This window comes from Neofelis nebulosa, chromosome 12, assembly GCF_028018385.1.
Source record: "Neofelis nebulosa isolate mNeoNeb1 chromosome 12, mNeoNeb1.pri, whole genome shotgun sequence".
Classification (NCBI taxonomy): Eukaryota; Metazoa; Chordata; class Mammalia; order Carnivora; family Felidae; genus Neofelis; species Neofelis nebulosa.
In genome coordinates this window covers 62657014-62675984 of record NC_080793.1, presented here as the reverse complement: position 1 = coordinate 62675984, position 18971 = coordinate 62657014, and the positions used below count along the sequence as shown (strand labels likewise).

At 41.6% G+C, this 18971-nt stretch overlaps 1 protein-coding gene across 1 annotated transcript in view; it reads right to left on the bottom strand.

The window, feature by feature from the left end:
* Positions 1-9166, bottom strand: part of GLDC (glycine decarboxylase) — a 99365-nt gene extending 90199 nt beyond the window's left edge. The window contains exons 1-2 of the mRNA XM_058695417.1: positions 8665-9166; positions 8042-8120 (exon numbers count right to left, since the gene is read on the bottom strand). Of these exons, the coding sequence (XP_058551400.1) occupies positions 8042-8120; positions 8665-8916 (331 nt within the window). The 5' untranslated portion in view covers positions 8917-9166. The remainder of the gene's footprint in view (positions 1-8041; positions 8121-8664) is intronic.
* Positions 9167-18971: the final 9805 nt, after the last annotated feature.

Below are 18971 nucleotides of genomic sequence, written 5' to 3'. Positions count from 1 at the left end.
GGTGATTTTATTGAAGCACAGGGACAGGACCCGTGGGCAGGAAGAACTGCACTGGGGTTGTGGAGTGTAACTGGTTACAAACCATGGATTTGGGGAAGGTAAAGTCCACAGGCAAGTTTCCGCTGAGACTTCCACATGCTAAAGACTCACAGATTACTGGAGGCCTAGCTATTGTCAAACTAAATTTGTTTCTCCCCCTAGCAAAGCATTAACATGAACACAGTAGGGAGTTCCTGGAGAAATGTTATACTCTTATATTTGCCACAAGTATTTGTCAATGGGCTGCAGGTTATAAGGAAATTTAGTTTTATCTGCCATTTCCTTCTCCTTTGTTCCCCATATCACGATGGAGGGGTGATGTTGGGGCTCCAGGAAACTCAGTCTATAGGTTACTGGAGATTAGGCTATTGATGGGATTGCCTTTTTCTGGTAAACTGGTGTACTCTCTATCAGTTTAACCATTTGTTTTGTCCTTTCCTTTGTCCTTGTGATGAGGGAGGATGGGGCAAGCTGTGGGCAAAGTGCAGGCTAACAGCACCCTCCCCACCCCAGGTGGGTTGTGTATGATAATCCTTGGACACTCTAGGCTCCCAAAACAGGAAAGGACAAAAAAACCCAAATGGTAAACTGATAAGAATCTCCACCAGTTTACCAGAAAGAGGCAATCCCATCATTTCCTAAAGTCCAGGAATACCTACCGTCTTAATGTTAATGCTTTGCTAGAGGGAAAAACAACCTTAGCTGGACAAAGCTAGGCCTCCAGAAAGTCTTTAGCATGTTAAAGTCTCTTTGGAAACTGCCCCTGACCCCATAAAATGGTCACCCTCCACCCCCGCACTTATAGTGCAGCTCTTCCTCTTCAAGAATTCTTTCTTGGTCTTCAGCTCCAGAGCTCACGAACCCCCCATTACCCCAAAACTTTATCACTTGGGCGGCCAGAAGTGCCTGAGGAGTATCACCCATAATCCCACTTGGGGGAGGGGGGGTGCTAGCTTGTATTTTGCCCTCAACCTGCCTCACACTCCATCAATATCATTTAAACTTTACTGTTTTTAAGTTTATTTTTATTATTTATTTTGAGAGAGAGAGAGAGAGTAGGGGAGAGACAGAAAGGGAGAGAGAGATAATGCCAAGCAGGCTCCTCACTGTCAGTGCTGAGTTGGAGGTGGGCTTGATCCCACAAACCATGACCTGAGCCTAAATCAAGAGACACTCAACCAACTGAGCCAACAGGCGCCCCAATAAGCAGTTTCATTTATATAAAATGTTTGATGATGCTGGATGAATTCCATTATCCATTAGCAAGATGAAAAGGAAAAGTTGTTTTTACATGTTATGTTCTTTGTCCCAGTCACAGGACCTATTTTATTTGGGCTCTCATCAGCATGTTTACATGTTTGTATCCTTTATATGTCAATAAATAAGCCCCAAACATTTTAATGCTAAAAATGGTCAATTTATAAAGACTGAGATTTCAACTTTGTATTCTAATTTTAAAAAGGGAAAAAACTGGGGTGGCTGGGTGGCTCAGTCAGTTAAGTAAGTATATGACTTCAGCCTTAATTCCTGATCTCACAGTTCTTGAGTTTGAGCCCCACATTGGGTTATCTGCTGTCAGCACAGAGCCAGTTTCGGATCCTCTGTCCCCTTCTCTCTGCCCCTTCCTCACTGGTTCTATCTCAAAATAAATAAATAAACTTTAAAAAATAAATATAAAAAGTGAAAAAAACTGATTATAATTTATTTCAGGACACATCCCTTTTAAAATATTTTCATTTCTCAACTTCTGTTGGGATACACCTCCACATATTTAACTGAAATATCCCTGTGGTAATAATAAAAACTATATATGGTCTTTGTCTTTGGAATTTCTTGAGTAATGGTATTCCTTTGTTATTCATAAGAAGCCCTTGTAAAAAGTCACATTTATGCTAATGAGTGTTTTAGGGTGGTGTCCCTAAAAAGCCTCAGGATGGGGCTGGTTAGAAAGACCTAAAAAGACCAAGTGATAAGAGGGTGGGAATTTTCTTAGCCTCACCCACAGACCTCTGAGGAGAGGAAGGGGTGGGGGTGGGAGGCTACAGATTAATCTCGGACAAAATTTGATGAGCTTCTAGGATGGCTAATGCATCCACATGCTGAGAGGGTGGTGAACCCCAAGTTCCACAAGGGAAGAAGCTCCTGTGCTCAAAACCCATATGGACCTCACCCTATGTACCTCTTCATCTGGTGACTCATCTGTATCTTTTATAATATCCTTTAAAATAAACCAGTAAACAGGGGCGCCTGGGTGGCGCAGTCGGTTAAGCGTCCGACTTCAGCCAGGTCACAATCTCGTGGTCCGTGAGTTCGAGCCCCGCGTCAGGCTCTGGGCTGATGGCTCGGAGCCTGGAGCCTGTTTCCGATTCTGTGTCTCCCTCTCTCTCTGCCCCTCCCCCGTTCATGCTCTGTCTCTCTCTGTCCCAAAAATAAAAAAAATAAAAATAAAACGTTGAAAAAAAAATTAAAAAAAAAAAACAAAACCAGTAAACATATGAAATGTTTCTGAGTTCTGTGAGCTGCTCTAGCAAATTAATCAAACCCACGAAGGGGATTGTGGGAACCTCCAATTTATAGCTTGTTGGTCAGAAGCACAGGTGGACTTGGGATTGGCATCTGAAGAAGAGGCAGTTTTGTTATTGAGTCCTTAATCTGTAGCATATTATGCTACCTCCAGGTGGATAGTGTCAGAATTGAGTTAAATTTGTAGAACACCTAAAGAATTGCTTTTGTCATGTTGGAACATACACTAGAATTCCTGAGTGATTAACATAATTATTCTGATTAAGATTCCATCAATAGAACTACAACAACATTAAAATACTTCCCTAATTATGCTTTTCATGCTGCATTTGCCATTTTCTGTTCTCAGTGAAGATACTGCCTTTATTCCTTTGCATTTTTCCCTTCTTATATGAAGTATATTTACACACCAAAAGAACATAGTCAATGTAAAGGTATTGTCTTTGCTTCTAACTGGAGAAGATATATTTCAACTCTTTATGTTGTTCCAGAAATCCCATTTCTCCATCCAACTGCTGAATACTTGCAGCATTTTATCCAAACTTCTCAGGGCACCTGGGACTTTTTAACTGTGTTTAACTTTTTAACTGACATATTTATATTAAGAAGGTAAGATATAAGCTTGAGGAGAGTGATTATGTTTACTCATATATTTTTCCTCACAGTGCTTTGCACATACTAGATGGCCGATGAACATTTAGCAATTTAGGCAATAGACTGACTTTCCAAGGTATCAGATCCACAGCCATCTGCCTAATAAGAATTCATGACAAAAATAAAAGGACAAGATAGATTCTATTTTAAGAGACTGAATACACAAATAGACAATGGCAGGCCATATATTACCACAGAACTTTCACCCACAACCCGCAGCAACCTGCTCAAGAAACCAACACCTTTTCTATAACAAACTCCAAAAGCCAGCCTGCTGTAAGTTAGACTTGCAGAAAGTCAACTTGTTATCTTCAGTGACTATGCAGCAAACTGCACAATAACTTACATAATAATTGACCAAAAATTATTGGCCAGGACTTGATTAATAACTGACAGCTACCTTAATTTTGGTGCTGGCTTCTGATGTACGACCAACCATAAAAGCCAAATACACACCCTTAACCAATCACAGAGGATCCCTGCTTCTACTTGCCTCCCCTACATCTTCTGCATGCCAATAGCCCCCAACACTGGCATACCTGAAGCCTTCCCTTTATTTCACTATAAGGTTTTCCCATTCCTCTGCCAAAACAAAAGGCTGACTCCCCCTATAACAAGTACAGAATAAATAGTCTTTGCTTTTCTCATTTGACTGGCCTTCGTTTATTTCCACAGCTGCATAATGAAAATCCACTAGTATTAAAAAGACAAATTAATTCATATAAACTGGGGACTTGGCCAGGTAAAGGCCAAGGGTGAGCCTTGTCACAAACTGAGGAGTCTACAGACAGAACCCAATGATGGATATCATCCAGCTGAAAGACACCTGACATCTATCACCTGGGGAACTGTTATCCTGTTTAGGTGTCCTTGAGGTCAGTGCAGGAAAATGCCCAACCCCACTTGGGTGACATAGTTACCACCTGCAGCTGCATTACACAACACTCCTTCCATTAACCATTTATTAAATAACACTCTAAAAGATGTGGCTTAGAACATTAAGTTCCCACAAGTCTGTCAAAAGTCTCATTGTGACAGCTCAGCTGCTTAGTTCTGCTTGAACACTTTGAACATTAGAGGGGTTAGTGTCTCCTTTCTTCCTCAGCATGCTCACAATAAGCAATGTGCAATTTTGTGTAAACTTTAAACCCTGCAGCTTCTGTGCAGTTCTGGACTAGTTCAGTCTGGTTAGCTTGAGATTATTTTACTGAGAATACTACACAGAGAGGCATACCATAGCTAAAAGTGATTAGTTGGTTCATACACAAAGTACTTTGAAATTTGGTATTATAAAATAGTTACTGTAGAAAATGTAGAAAAAACAAGGTAATAAAAAGAAAGCTAAAATCATCCCTCATGGCCCATCCAGGGAAATGAATGCTGCCATTGATATATATCCTTCCTATTTTTTTCTCTTTATGTGTATGTGGGTGAGGGAGAGTGGATTCACTTGAACAGGATAATAGGATTTTGAATTGAGTAGCTTTGCTTCTTTGAAGCATGATTTACTGAGAATTCAACTGATAATCAAGGTATTCTTTCAAAGCACTTAAGTGTCCAAGGGGAGGGGAGCATCCCTCAGGACAGATGAATCATCTGATTCTGTCAGGCCACTCTATCCAGTACATGATGGTCCCTCTGTGGCAGCCTCCCCCAGCCTTGTCCAGCAAAGCCATCACGACTCATCCCTCAATACTCAACCCTAGTGCTGCACCCATCACCCCTTCCCTCTCCCTGGTAGTGGGCTGAGCGTTTCCACATCTATGCTCTCAGTATGCCACTGCATTTCCACCAGAGCAATTGGCAAATGGCAGAGGGATTCTGGCATGATTGGATTTGTGCATATCAATAAACTGGATACTTCAGAGTCAGGAGTTTTCTACTTTGCAGAAGGCACAGTGAAAACAGTGGTGTAGACTTTGGAGGGTGGACAGTGGATCTGGGCTGCCTGGGTCAACTTCTGCCTCCACTGTAAGTTACGACATATCCCCTGTAAAACAGATGATACTGGTACTTACCTGATAGGATTGTGCTAAGGACTAAATTAACACATGAAAAGCACTTTTAAAAGTACCTACTATATGGTAAGCACTAAACAAATGTTCGAGATTATTAAATTATGTGTAAGAACTAACTCAAGGATCTCCATGGTGCTTACAGCTCTCTTTTTACTCAGCAATGAGGGCATTTAAGACTCATGTAACCAACTAGCTCTTGTTAGTTTCCTGTGTATACAGTGAACAAATATTGGGTCCAGAATTCCTCTCTGAATACAACAGAAAACAAGCATTCAACATGAAACTGTTTGGGTAATGCTACTCTACTATTAAATGGAAATGCTACTACTGGAGGTTACCCGGACCAGTTTGTTCTCCTCATGTGAAGGACATTCATTAACCATGACATGTGCACACCTCAGAATAAAACATTGATGCCTTGCTGACACATTCTCTGCCTGCCCCAACCAGAGCTCATTCTTCCAAGAAGCGAGCTTTGTTGGAAAGCCAATTCACTTCAAGGCGAGGGAGAAGGGGGTGGAATCCTGACTGTGCAATATTTTCTCTGAGTCATCTCAGAATAACCAGATGGAACCAGCCCCAAATCTCACAGAAGCCACTGGGTTTAAAGTTTACAGTTAAGTTGCAAATTACTTATCAGGAGTTCACTTTCAATGAAAGAGGAGAAATGGAATCCCCCAATGTTCACATTATTCAGCTGGGAAGAAAGAGCTGAACTTTTTTTAGAGAGGCGGCTTTGACATGTTCCCTAGGCTCTAATGCTCTTTAAAGAACATCTTGTTTTAGAGTATATTGTAAGAATGGGTGACCCAAACATTTTCTGACTTTGAAAATCTCAGAAATGCATTACCTAAGGCTTGCTTTAAAAATATACAGCTCTTAGGGGCACCTGGGTGGCTTAGTCAGTTAAGCCTCTGACTTCTGCTCAGGTCATGATTTCACTACCCGTGAGTTCCAGCCCCATGTCAGGCTCTGTGCTAACAGCTCAGAGCCTGGAGCCTGTTTCAGGCTCTAGATTCTCTAACTCCCTCTCTCTCTGCCTCTCCCCTGCTCATGCTTTATCTCTCTCTCTCTCAAAAATAAGTAAAGATTTTAAATTTTAAAATATACAACTCTTAAAAATATATACAACTCTTGGGGTGCCTGGGTGGCTCAACTGGTTAAGCATCCAACTCTTGATTTCGGCTCTGGTTATGATCTCACAGTTCGTGAGTTCGAGCCCTGCTGTGGAGCTCTGCACTGACTGCACAAAGTCTGCTTGGGATTCTGTTTCCCTCTCTCTCGCGCTGTCCCTCACCTGCTTGCTCTCTCAAAAATGAATAAATAAATTTAAAAAATATATATATATACAACTCTTCACTCTTTAAACATCCAATAAATCAGGATTCTGGTTTCCTAAAACTGAAATAGATAAGACTATCCCAGGACTGAATCAGTTCAATTGAACAAAATGTGCAGATTTTCCTCTAAGGGCAAGGTCTTTGCCATCAGGAGAAATGGTTCAGATCTGAAACCAACAAGGGGAGCAATTCTTATTATAACCTGAGTTACATTAGCCAGCTGGAGCTGGACTGGCTTCATACTTCAAGTTGTCTACTTTAAAACAAAATAAATTTTATCACTTCTTGGCCTTTTGGCTAAGATCAAGTATAAGACAAAATAAAGTTTGCCATCCACATATCTTTTGTGTCCTAAAAAAAAAAAAAAAAAAAGTTCCTTTTCTTCACCTGACTCCAAAAGTCTAAGAGACAGCATCTCTGTGATTCAAAAAACAGATAACCCAAGAAAATTCTTTCCTGTTTAAAAGAGAGAAAGAGATGGGCGCCTGGGTGGCTCAGTCAATTAATTAAGCGTTAAGCATCCCACTTCAGCTCAGGTCAATGATCTCATGGTTTGAGTTCAAGCCCCATGTCAGGCTCTGTGCTGACAGCTCAGAGCCTGGATCCTGCTTAGGATTCTGTGTCTCCTGCTCTCTCTGCCTCTCTCCCACTGGTGCTCTGTCTCTCTCTCAAAAATAAATAAACATTAAAATTTAAAAAAATTTTTTTAAAAAGAGAAAGAGAGAGCGAGAGCTCTTCAGCTCTGCCTGACCCTTTGACATGCGGATTCTTGTCTCACTCCATTAAGTCAAGTACTCATAAAAATACCTCTGAAAGTCAGTCTTCAATTTAAGTATGAAACTAAATTCTAAGTAATCCTATGAGTAAACTAAACTTTTTAAACCAGGCACAAATCTTTTTTGCACATTTCTTCATAAAAATTATTTGAACTTGAAGAGTACTGCTGCCTTACAGTAGATATAAGTAAATGAAATTGGACATAAGAGAACAATTTGAAGCTGTTGTGATATAAAGAAGCTTGGGCTAGGAGGCCTTATGTCTGCATCTCCTCCCATTTTTGTCACTTCCTTAGTTGTATATGATTATAAGCATGTCCTTTCTCCTTTCAGTATCCTGACCTGCAGAGATGATGACATCTCAACCCAAAGGATGTGAGAACCATGGCCTGGGACATGGGGAGTCTTCCACAGCCTTGTGCACTGCCTTCCTTCCACCGGCAGTTTGCTGGCGCCTAGATAAAGAGCTAGAAAGGCGAGGCATGGACTCCAACCTAGGGTACAGAACTGATTGCTCCAGCAACTAAATATTCCACCCTCTCCCGCCCTTTGAGGTACTCGCACTGTTTTGTTTTAATAAAGATATTCCCAGTACTGGGCAATCCTAACCCAGAGCTGGATTTTCAGAAACTGTTAGAAGACAAATAGGCCAAAGCAAGCAGAGTCAAAGGGAGCTCTCCCGGCAACTTACAAACAGGGTCTTCCATTTTCAAGGGTCTTTTCAAGCGGATGCTGGCAGGCACCGTCTTCTCAATCAGTTCATCAATACTCTAAAATGAAAAAACATAAATCCGTGAACACTAAAGGGAGAGGAAAGTGCTTCTGAGTTAAAGGAGTCACCTCTGTTTTGCATCTACAAAGGCTTGTGGGAACTTCATTTAAATCTCCTAATTAGTGTTTCTTAAAAAAAAAAAACAAAAAACAACTTTGAGCAAATCAGAAATCACTTGGAGGAAAGCAAATGAACTGGGGTAGCGATTCGACCACTCTAGGCTGGATTTCAGTCAGCAACCAGAGATAATTGGATAAACCAGGAGGTCCTCCTTTTGCAAAGTTAGGGTTCATCAGGAGGGCGAGTTGGGTTGAAAAACATAAGGTTCTGAGGCGCGAAAAGCGGGTGGAGAAAGTAAACGGGTGAGAGAAGCCTGGGGCACAGGAACGGAACTCGCAGGCTCGCTTCCACGCCAGGGCCCAAGATCCGGGGTGCGGATCCCACGCGGAGCCAAGCAGAGCTTTAGGCGGGGCCGGGAGGCCGAGCCGGCAGAACCTGGGTAAGGCGGGGTGAGGCCCTGGAGGGCCGGGTGGGGTCCTTACCGCTAGCCCCAGGGCCTGTAGCATCTCCCTCTGGTCTTTGTCCCCCGGGCCGATGTGCCTCCGAGCGAAGTCGTCGTGTCTGGGCAGGAGGCGCTCGAGGAGGCGCGAGTCCCCAGCTCTGCTGCTGTCCCCGCCGCTGCTGCTGTCACGGCCCCGCGGCACCCAAAGCGGTCCCTTGCCCCCAGCCAGGCGGCGGCTGCCCCCGATTCCGCAGCCCAGACGCAGCCCCCAGGCCCTGGCGCACGTCTGCATGGTCGCGACCACAGTCCCCTGTCCTGGCCCACGAGGGTCAGCCGCACTCTCGGCCCCTTTGGGTCACAGTTCTCCAGGTGGCGGTTGCCTTCGTCCTGGAGCCTCTTCTCGCTGGACGACCGGTAGGACAGACGGATGGGTGCTCGTGGGCAATGAATGGGCGCCGCGCTCAGCCTAAACACGCGCGCAAAGTTGTTGCTCCACGCGAGGCACCTGCTCTGCACACTTTAAGTGTCGCCCGGCGGGCGGGCCGTGGGATGGGGCCTGGAAACCCTCAGCCAATGGGAGTAGATGGAGGGGCGGGGGCGGGGCGTGTCCCGCCCCGCCCCCTCTCCCTACTCTCTTCTCGGCCCTCAACCGAGTCCTGCGCCTGGCCCAGAACGTGCTGTCCTCAGTCACTCGTACTCCATCTCTGGCTGATGGGGAGATCTGGGCGCTCCATGCGGTCGGGGCCAAGGTCTGGGACCGCACTGGCGCGGGATCCGGCTGCACAACGGCGGACGGAGTGCCTGGGGAACTAAGCTGAGGTGACAGATGATTCTGACAGGGAGGCCAGACTAATAATTAGGCTTCATTCATTAATTTTAGGCTCATATTTCATGGAAACCACTATGGACAGATGAATTTTTTTTTTTTTTTTTTTTTTTTTTTTAGCAGTTGTCGTCTTTGGGGGCGCCTGGGTGGCTCAGTCGGTTACGCATCCGACTCTTGGTTTCTGCTCAGGTCATGATCTCAGGGTTGGTGGGTTCCAGCTCCGTCTGTACTGACTGCCAGAACCTGCTTGGGATTCTGTCTCCCACTCTCTGTCCCTCCCCTGCTCGCGTGCGCTCTCTCTCTGAAAAATAAGTAAATAAACATTAAAAAAAGTTTTTTAAATAAAAAAATAGTTGTGGTCATTTATAGTTGTATTGTGGGCAAATTACGCAACCTCTCAGCTTCATTCAGTGTCCTCATCTCACATAGCTTGGTGGGATTTAAAAAGAGATTATACTGTTGAAGGAATTGCCCTAATAGTAGACTTGAACTACTTCTCTCTCCCTCCCCCACACCTTTTCTCCATATGTGTGTGGGGAGGGGGTAAATACAAAAGATATTGAGGTATATATTATGCACTATCATCTTACTTGGAAAATTTTGTAACTCTAAGCTCTCCAGCTGTCTCTTAAGATTTTTATCAAAAATAAACTTTTGGGGCACCTGGCTGGATAGAACATGTGACGCTTGATCTCGGGGTTCTGAGTTCGAGCCCCACATTGGGTAAAAAGATGACTTAAAAATAAAACCTTTGGGGCACCTGGGTGGCTCAGTTAGTTGAGCCTCCGACTTTGGCTCAGGTCATGATCTCACAGTTTGTGAGTTCAGCCCTGCGACAGGCTCTGTGCTGACAGCTCAGAGCTTGGAGCCTGCTTGGAATTCTGTGCCTCCCTCTCTCTGCCCCCCCCCCCCCCGCCCCTGTTCACACTCTGCTTTCTCTGTCTCTCAAAAATAAATAAACAATTAAAATTTTTTTTTCTAATAAAAAAAATAAAATAAAACCTTTGGGGCGCCTGGGTGGCTGAGTCAGTTGAGCATCTGACACTTGGTTTCAGCTCAGGTCATGATCTTGCCATTGGTGAGAATGACTTGTGCTGACAGCATGGGTCCTGCTTGGGATTCTCTCTCTCCCTCTCTCTTCCCCTCCCCTGCTCACACTCTCTCTCAAAATAATAAACTTTAAAAAAATTAAAAAATAAAATCTTTTAAAAAATTAACTTTCAAAATTATTATTGTCCTAATATGAGGAAGAGAGGACAGATGCCATCAGAACATTACTTAGACTACAGGTAAGTAAAACCTGTTTTTTTTTTTTTTTTCCTCCTCTTAACTTCCTCCTTCAACTATCCTATACGCATTCTGGTTTCTGTAGCTGATAGGCACATAGACTAGGCAGAGAGGCAGGAAAGTATAAGACAAAAATAGTAAGCAAACAGTAAGCAAAATGTGTGTGTATGGCAGGCAGGGGCAGCTAGTGAGCTAGAAGGGCTGGTTGAGTGTCTTTAAATAGTCTTTCATCCATTTGGAATTGAAATTATAGCCTGCATAAAAGTTGGGAGATACCCTCAGTGTAAGATGTGATGAGGCAGAGAGGCATTTATCCCTATTCCTGTTTATGCACTCTGTATCACAGGGACTGGAAGCCAGAGAACTGTATCTCCCAGATTCCTTCAGCTCTAGGGTTCTGGATGTTATTAATCTTCTGTCAACAAGATACACTTGTGTGAGAATTGGAAACTAGAATAAAAGACACCATTTTCTTATTTCTCTGACAGCAGCAGAAAAATGCATGAGTGGCAGCAAACACAAGTGCTTCCCTACCAGCCACCCACAGCACAGCTGTGTCCCTCAATAAAAATGCCTTTGGTTTTCCAACATCGGAGGCTGCAGGAATTTCTCACTGTCCTGGACTAGAGTTTCAGTGGTTTACCTGAAGATAAGGATGGTCTACTCTATTTTTTCCTCTTCCAGTCCTTCCAGTGGTTCTATATGCACCTATTCCTGGCATTTTAATCCTCCTCTGCTTGAGTACTCCAGGTTTTCTAAATAAACCTTAACAGACTGTAACTGAGGCCAAAAGTAGCTTTAGGAAACTGACCCCCCAAAATAGGAATCTGGGATTAGCTATCCAACCTGGTTCTGTTTGAAGTAAACACTAGTGGAAGTTCGACGTTATCACTAGTGGAAAATGAGATCATTATAGTCTTAGGCATAAAATAGAAACAGTTGCTTAAGTTATCAACGGGGGATTAAGTGCCTATTGAAGACAAGTCTTTGCAAGATCAACTAGTTGCTGGGTCGGACCGCTGTGGTGGGAATGATGCCTACAAGGACTATTGGGAGGGCTGGTGGCTTCCGGATGCACTGGAGAATTTACGGGATAAAATGACAGTTCAGAGAACTAGAGGGCTTCACCACTCTAAAAGAGTCTCTTAACTTCTTTAGCTGCAAGGTATTTATAAATCAGACCCAATGTTTGATCCTGTGAATTGCCCAATGATCATACAAGTTGAATTCACACCTTATTAGGTCTCACATGTGAAAGTTTTGGTTTAATTAAACATTAAGTGTTAACTTTGAGCAGGGAGATTTTGGTAGTTTGGATTGAATTTGACTATCTTGAACCCCCCAACCTTCACTGAGTCCCCCTGCCAGCTGAAGCTATTCCTCATACCCTCTCTGACATGCTGATCATCTCCCTTGCTTGAACATTCTGTAATGGTTTCACAAAAGCATTAACCTTGCAAAGGTATGTCAATAATTCTTTACCTCTAGATTCACAACAAGACTCTGATCTCAGCATACCCTGGGAAGATGAATAAGACATCCGACACCAGAGGAGAAGCTTACACAGGGGAAAAATTACAAGATATTGCTAATGTATATCAGTACTGGAAGACTTCTATGTAGGAGTGGGTTCTAGACCAAGGAAAAAGGAAAATAATACTGAAATTATTGATATGCTAGTAGCACCAAAGATTCCAAATTCAGTGGCTCTAAGAGTTTGCTGAGCTGGTTGACTGAAACCAGACTCAACAATGGCCTTCATTAAATTAGGTTAAGATACTAGAACTTTCTTGGTATAACAGAAAAAAAGTGATCTCTCTCTTTGTCTCTCTCTCTCTCTCTCTCTCTCTCTGTCTCTCTCTGTCTCTGTCTCTGTCTCTGTCTCTCTCTCTATATATATATATCACTATATACATCTATATCTATATCTACCTATCTATCTGTCTATATCACTTCTGTCCTTAGAACAAGGAAAGTCTGGATAAACTAAAAATCAACTTTGGACACATCTGAAAAGTAAAATTGCAGGACAAAATGCCACTCTGAAATCTAATGAGACAGGCTCAACCAAAGAGACACAGCCAAGATCTGTTTGCCAGGAACAGAAGCTGCTAGAGCTATAAACTGGTAGGAACGTGTAATGGCAATTATGATGGATTGTTGGATGCTGACTGTGGACTAACTTGAGAGGGAGAAGCTCCTGGGGACTACAGTCTTAGTAGGGCTCCTACACTTGCATGATTTCATGGGCTTTACCTCTAGAAGCTCCACCACAGTTAGGCTGAAAACCCAAGAAATGTCCCTGCACAGCACTGGTAGGAAAAGGAAAAGAGTAATCACTGTGAAATATACCCAGAGCCTTCTTCATAACAAAGACCTACTCTCCAAAGAAAAGGACTTTCAGAGTTTATCCAAGCTAGGGAAGGGAATTTCTCCCACTGAAGCCCTATGCAGCCTTCTTGTCTCATATAATGTGGAAAAAGGTCAATAGGGTTTAGTGCTTCCAGGAAATAGATTGGGAATCCTGCAGCCAAGGAAAGGAGTATGGGGTGGGGTGGGAGTGAACAGTTATATCACTGGAGAAACATTTGGAAATTCACAGTCTGAGACATAGAATATACTTAACTAGAACATTAGAAAACACTTTTCCTCTTCCATAACACATCACCACATTAACAGGGCTCCAGAAAAACAACCAAAATTGCTGTACGACACAGGTTTTCTCTAAGGAAGAGTACTAGGGAATCCTACAAGCAACAAGGGAAAGAAAAACAAGGACACTAGAGGAATTTAAAGTCTCTGGCACTTTTAGCTACAGCAAACATTAAACACAATACAACCCTAGTCAAATTACCATAAATCCTCACACTAAAGCCCTATTTACCTCAGTTCCTATTACCCAGCATATCATGTTCAGCTTTCAACAAAAAATGCAAGGCATGCAAAAAGTCAAGAAAGACAAACAGTCTGAAGAGACAAATAAATCATCAGAACCAAATTCATACATGATACAGATGTTGGAATCATCAGACAAGGAATTTAAAATAATTATGATTAAAATGTTAAAAGCTCTAGGGCGCCTGTGTGGCTCTGTCGGTTGAGTGTCTGACTTGGGCTCGGGTCATGATCTCATGAGTTCAAGGCCCACATCGGGCTCTGTGCTGACAACTCAGAGCTAGGAGCCTGCTTCAGATTCTATGTCCCTCTCTTGCTCTGCCCCTCCTCTTCTCATGCTCTCTCTTCTCTCTGTCAAGAATAAACATTAGAAAAAATTTTTAAAAAAATAATAAAGTGTTAAAACTCTAATAGAAAAAGCAGACAATTTGAAAGAATAGATGGCCAATGTAAGCAGAGAGATGGAAACTAAGAAATTATCAAAAGGAAATGATAGAAATCAAAACCCTATAGAGACATGAAGAATGCCTTCTGAGTGATCATGAGTAGACTTGACATAGCTGAGGAAAGAATTAGTGACTTTGAACATAAGTCAGTAGAACTTTCCCAAATTGAAATGCCAAAGAAGAAAATAGAATGAAAAAGAAAACAGATCAGAACATCCAAGAACTGTGGGACAATTTCAAAAGGTACATAATTGGAATATCAGAAGAAGGAAAAAGTGAGAAAGCAGAGGAAACTTTTGAAGTAATAGTAACTGAAAACTTTCAAAAATTAAATAAGCATCAAACCACAGATGCAGGAAGATCAGAGAACACTAAGCAAGAGAAATACAGCAACACTTAGGCATATCATATTCAGACTACAGAAAACCAAGGAAAAGATAAAAATTTTCTTTTTTAAAGATTTTATTTTTAAGTAATCTTCACACCCAACATGGGGCTCCAACTTATAACTCCGAAATTAAGAGTCACATGCTTCACTGACTGAACCAGCCAGGTGCCTCAAAAGATAAAATCTTTTTTTTTTTTTCTTTTTTTGAGCAGCAGGCAAAAATGTATTAGAGTTGAAGATCAGAAAGTAATAATAGTAGAAAAGCTCTCTTTACAGAGAGGGGACATTCGAAAGTGAATGCCCCAAAAGATAAAATATTTTTAAAAGCCAGAGGAAAAAACACCTTACCTATCATAGAGGAACAAGAATAAGAATTACAGCAGATTTCTTCCTTTCTTTCTTTCTTTCTTTCTTTCTTTCTTTCTTTCTTTCTTTCTTTCTTTCTTTCTTTCTTTCTTCTTTCTTTCTATAGCAGATTTCTTAAAAATACGCAAAAAAGAAGCAGAGTGAGATATTTAACTATTAAAAAACCACCACCCTGAAATCCAATGCAGTAAAATTATCCTTCAAAAGTGAACAAGATCGGGGTGTCTGGGTGGCTTAGTCGGTTAAGCATCTGATTCTTGATTTTGGCTCATGATCTCACAGTTCGTGAAACTAAGCCCTGAGTCAGACTCTGTGTTGACAGTGTAGAGCCTGTCTGGGATTCTCCACAACCACCCGCCACCACCCCCCCCCCTTACCCCCGCCCCTTCCCTACTTCATGCTCTCTCTCCCTCTCTCAAAATGAATAAACACACACAAGAAAAAAAAAAAGTGAACATGATAGAGCTAGAGTGGATTATGCTAGGCAAAATAAGTCAGTCAGAGAAAGATATACCACATGATTGCTTTCATCCATGGAATTCAAGAAACAAAACAAATGAACATAGCCGGGAAGAAAGGGGAAGAGAGGGGCAAACCATAAAACAGGCTCTTAACTATAGAGAATAAACTGAAGGTTGCTGGAGGGGAAATGGGAGAGGGGATGGACTAAACAGGTGATGGGTATTAAAAGGGCTTGTTGGGATGAGCACTGGGTGTTATATATAAGTGATGAATCACTAAATTCTACTCCTGAAACCAATATTACACTATATGTTAACTAACTGGAATTAAATAAAAACTTGAAACTACAAACAAACAAAAAAACAACAAAACTGAACAAGAAATGAAAACTTCCTCAGAAAAAAATTAATAGAATTCATAACTAGCAGACATTACCTATATTTTTGCTCTTTCCTTGCTCCTTCTTTTTCTTGACATTCCAAGAATATGTGTGGTTTTTGTTTCTTTGTTTTTTAATCATTTTCTTTTGTTTACAGAACTTCCTTCAGGTATTTTTTAATTCTAATTCTTAGTTTTGCTTTATGTGGGAATGACTTGATTTCCCTTTCATTCATGAAAGATCTTTCATAAGACAAAAGACTATGGGTCAACACTTACTTTCTTTCAACACTTGAAAAACATGTGCCACGTCTTTCTGTCCTCCATGGTTTCTAAAGTTTTTCTTTTCCTTTTTTTTTTCACCTTTATTCATTTTGAGAGAGACAGAGATAGCTTGAGTGGGGAAGGGGCAGAAAGAAAGAGAGAGAGAGAGAGAGAGAGAGAGAGAGAGAGAGAATCCCAAGCTGGCTCCATGCTGTCACCACAGAGCCAGACATGGGGCTCAGTCTCATGAATGGTGAGATCATAACCTGAGCAGAAACCAAGAGTCAGTCGCTTAACTGACTGAGCCACCTGGCACCCCTGTCTTCCATGGTTTCTGTAAGAAAATTATCATTCAAGTAGTTTTTTTCCTATATATTAGATGTCCTTCCTCTTTTGGTTTTTCCAGCATTTATCTTTGTCTTTAATATTTAGCAATCTGACTATGATATGTCTTGGCATTAACTTCTTTGGGTTTATCTTTTTTGGGGGGGTGGAGAGGGGAGAGGTATCTTATTTGAGGTTTTCTTAGTGTCTCAGTCAACTTGTGTTATCATAATGAAATACCACAGAGTGGGTAGAAACAACAGAAATTCATGTCTCACTGTTCTGGAGGCTAGAAGGTCCAAGATCAAGGTGCCAGCCAATTCAGTTCCTAGTGAGTACTCTTCCTGCCTTGCAGATGGATGCCTTCCTGCTAGGTCCTCACATGACCTTTCCTTGGTGTGCACACAAGAAAAAAGAGGTGGTGGGCAGGGGAGAGGTGGGTAGAAAGGAAGAAATCTTCCTCTTCCTATAAGGCCACCAATCCTATTGGATTAGTTCCTCCACCCTTATAACCTCATTTAATTAATTAAATTGCCTCCTAAAGGCCCTATCCCCAAATACAATCACATTGTGTTTAGGGCCTCAATACATGAATTTGGGGTGAGGAGTACAATTCAGTCCATAGCACTCAGCTTCGTAAAAATGTAGGTTTGTATTTTTTACCAAACTTGAGAAATTTTCAGACATTTTTTTCTTGAGCTCTTCTCTCTTTTTCTCCTCTCCTACTGGGACTTCAGTAACATGAATGTTAGATCTTTTTTATTTTATATATACATAAATTCATATGTTTCTGAAGCTCTGTTCATTTTTTTCCTCCTATTTGCTCTCTGTTGTTCAGATTGGGGAACTGTTACTGCTGTACCTTCTGTCCTCTGTCCTTTCCATCCTGTGTAAAGCACAGACACTGATTTAACTTTAATAGTATTTACTCATTGTATTTTTCAGCTCTAAAATTTCTATGTAATTCCTTTTTTGTATCTCTCATCAAGTTGAGGACTTTCCTCATTCTTCATATGATGAGTAATTTTGCATTTTATCCAGGACATTTCAAATATTATGAGACTATGGGTCCTATTTAAACCCTCCATTTTATAAGGCAGTCAAACTGTTTAGGTTTAGAATGCATGTCCTGGCCCAGTTTGTGGGCCATATTTCAAATGTCAATTAGTTTTCAAAGCCTTTGCTGCGCCATTCTGGTCTGCCCACTTGGGTGCTTCCCACAACAATCTAAAACCTGGGCAGTAGTCCACACATAGTTCAGTTTGCTGTGTTGATTATGATCAGTTTCATGCATGGTCCACTCCAAGGTCTGCCCAGGACTTCATACACAGATTTAAAGAATCCCACTTTCTTTTATTTGAATTTTATTTTATTTTATTTTATTTCATTTTATTTTATTGTTATTTTATTTTTTTAATTTACATCCAAATTAGTTAGCATATCGGGGCGTCTGGGTGGCTCAGTCGGTTGAGCGTCCGACTTCAGCTCAGGTCATGATCTCGCGTCTGTGAGTTCGAGCCCTGCGTTGGGCTCTGTGCTGACAGCTGGGAGCCTGGATTCCGTGCTCCCGCTCTCTCTAACCCCTGTTTCAGATTCTGTGTCTCCCACTCTCTCTAACCCCTCCCCCATTCATGCTCTGTCTCTCTCTCTGTCAAAAATAAATAAACAAAAAATTTAAAAAACAAAACAACAAATTAGTTAGCATATAGTGCAACAATGATTTCAGGAGTAGATTCTTTAATTCCCCTTACCCATTTAGCCCATCCCCCCTCCCACAACCCCTCCAATAACCCTCTTTTTGTTCTCCATATTTAAGAGTCTCTTATGTTTTGTCCCCCTCCCTGTTTTTATATTATTTTTGCTTCCCTTCCCTTATGTTCATCTGTTTTGTATCTTAAAGTCCTCATATGAGTGAAGTCATATGATATTTGTCTTTCTCTGACTAATTTTGCTTAGCATAATACCCTGTAGTTCCATCCAAGAATCTCACTTTCTACTTCCCTTTTCTAAATCTCACTCACTCTCTACTTGAGATGAAATGGCATTTTTTTTGAAAGATGTTTTTAAATTTTTAATGTTTTTATTTATTTTTGACGGAGAGAGAGAGACAGAGCATGAGTGGGGGAGAGGCAGAGAGAGAGACACACACAGAATCCGAAGCAGGCTCCAGGCTCTGAGCTGTCAGCACAGAGCCCGACGTGGGGCTCAAACTCACAGACTGAGAGATCATGACCTGAGCCGAAGTCGGATGCTCAACTGACTGAGCCACCCAGATGCCCCTGTTTTGTTTTGTTTTGTTTTGTTTAATTTAATTTAATGTTTTTAATTTACATCCAAGTTAGTTAGCATATAGTGAAACAATGATTTCAGGAGTAGATTCCTTAATGCCCCCTACCTATTTAGCCCATCCCCCCTCCCACAACCTCTCCTGTAACCCTCTGTTTGTTCTCCATTTTTAAGAGTCTCTTATGTTTTGTCCCCCACCCTGTTTTTGTATTATTTTTGCTTCCCTTCCCTTGTGTTCATCTGTTCTGCATCTTAAAGTCCTCATATGAGTGAAGTCATATGATATTTGTCTTTATCTGACTGATTACTTTCACTTAGCATAGTACCCTCTAGTTCCATCCACGTAGTTGCAAATGGCAAGATTTCATTCTTTTTGATTGCCGAGTAATACTCCATTATATATATGTACCACATCTTCTTTATCC